This window comes from Bison bison, unplaced genomic scaffold (assembly GCF_000754665.1).
Source record: "Bison bison bison isolate TAMUID 2011002044 unplaced genomic scaffold, Bison_UMD1.0 scf7180017858664, whole genome shotgun sequence".
Taxonomy (NCBI): domain Eukaryota; kingdom Metazoa; phylum Chordata; class Mammalia; order Artiodactyla; family Bovidae; genus Bison; species Bison bison.
In genome coordinates this window covers 1-1,112 of record NW_011489236.1, presented here as the reverse complement: position 1 = coordinate 1,112, position 1,112 = coordinate 1, and the positions used below count along the sequence as shown (strand labels likewise).

The window sequence follows — 1,112 nt, the reverse complement described above, 5'->3', positions numbered from 1 at the left end:
GCCCCTCGGGGCCTGCCCTGAAGCCTCTGGGCTGTGCAGCCCACCTACCTGTGGCCCTGGGTCCCGGGAGGCCCAGCTGATGTCCTGCCCAGGCCTGTGACCTCAGGCCTCCTGCCCCCCGAGCCCCTCTCCCAGCTGTGTGTGGCCTGGGCTCTGGAGTCTTTTGGCTCCTTGGGGTGGGGGGGTCTGGTCCTCAGAAGGCCAGGGTGGATGGAGGACCCCAGCCCCCAGGGGGACGGTGCCGAGGGCCTGCCTGGCCAGTCGCCACGTCTCGCTGGCTGTGCTCTGAGGGAGCCTCTGCCGTGAGGGGCAGAGCAACCTGAGCCCTGTGCCCCCTCCCGTGTGCACAGGTCATCGAGCTGGTGGACAAAGAAGACGTCCACATCTCCACCAGCCAGGTGGCCGAGATCGTGGCCACGCTGGAGAAGGAGGAGAAGGTGGAGGAGAAGGAGAAGGCCAAGGAGAAGGCGGAGAAGGAGGCGGCCGAGGTGCAGAACTAGGGCCGGCCCAGCCCCCCGGCACACGGGCCTCCACGCGCCCCCTCCCACCGCAGTGGTCCCAACATTATGCTGATTGTTTTGAAGTGATCCTTAGTGACGGAACTAATATTTTATCAGGAATAAATCAGAAACTTCACAATCAAGTGATTTTTAACATTCATCATTCCATGAAGATTGAGTCAGCCCGGAGCCCCTGCGCCCATCCAGCGAGGCTTCTTTGGGTCAGCGGGGGCCCAGCGCTGTGGGGTCCCGGCCGTGGCGGGCAAGGGTGGCGGCCAGTGGGGGTTGTGGCCCTGCACAGCCCCTGGCTCCTGAGGCGGCTCGGGCCTCCCTGCTCGCCCCTCGGTGACGTCTGCCGCGGAGGAGGGACCCGCCGCAGAGGTGCCCCAGGCAGACACAGCCTTCTCGGCCTGGAGAAGCTGCTTCGTGTGTCGCAGACTTGGACTCCTAAGCATCGGTGTGAACCAGTGAGCAGACCACGCCCGCCATCTCCACGGCTCCTGGGAACCTCGTCTGACGCTCTCGTGTGGGCATCCACGTCCTTTTCTGAGTGACCTTGGATTCTCACCTAATTCTTCAACTAGCTAGCGCGGCGCTTTCTCACGTGCCAGT

General features: G+C 64.1%; 1 protein-coding gene across 1 annotated transcript in view; it reads left to right on the top strand.

Moving 5' to 3' along the window:
• The window catches only part of LETM1 (leucine zipper-EF-hand containing transmembrane protein 1), a 26,736-nt gene extending 26,093 nt beyond the window's left edge, over window positions 1-643 (top strand). The window contains exon 10 of the mRNA XM_010828555.1: window positions 325-643. Coding sequence (XP_010826857.1) covers window positions 325-500 — 176 coding nt within the window. The 3' untranslated portion in view covers window positions 501-643. The remainder of the gene's footprint in view (window positions 1-324) is intronic.
• The last annotated feature ends 469 nt before the right edge of the window (window positions 644-1,112 follow it).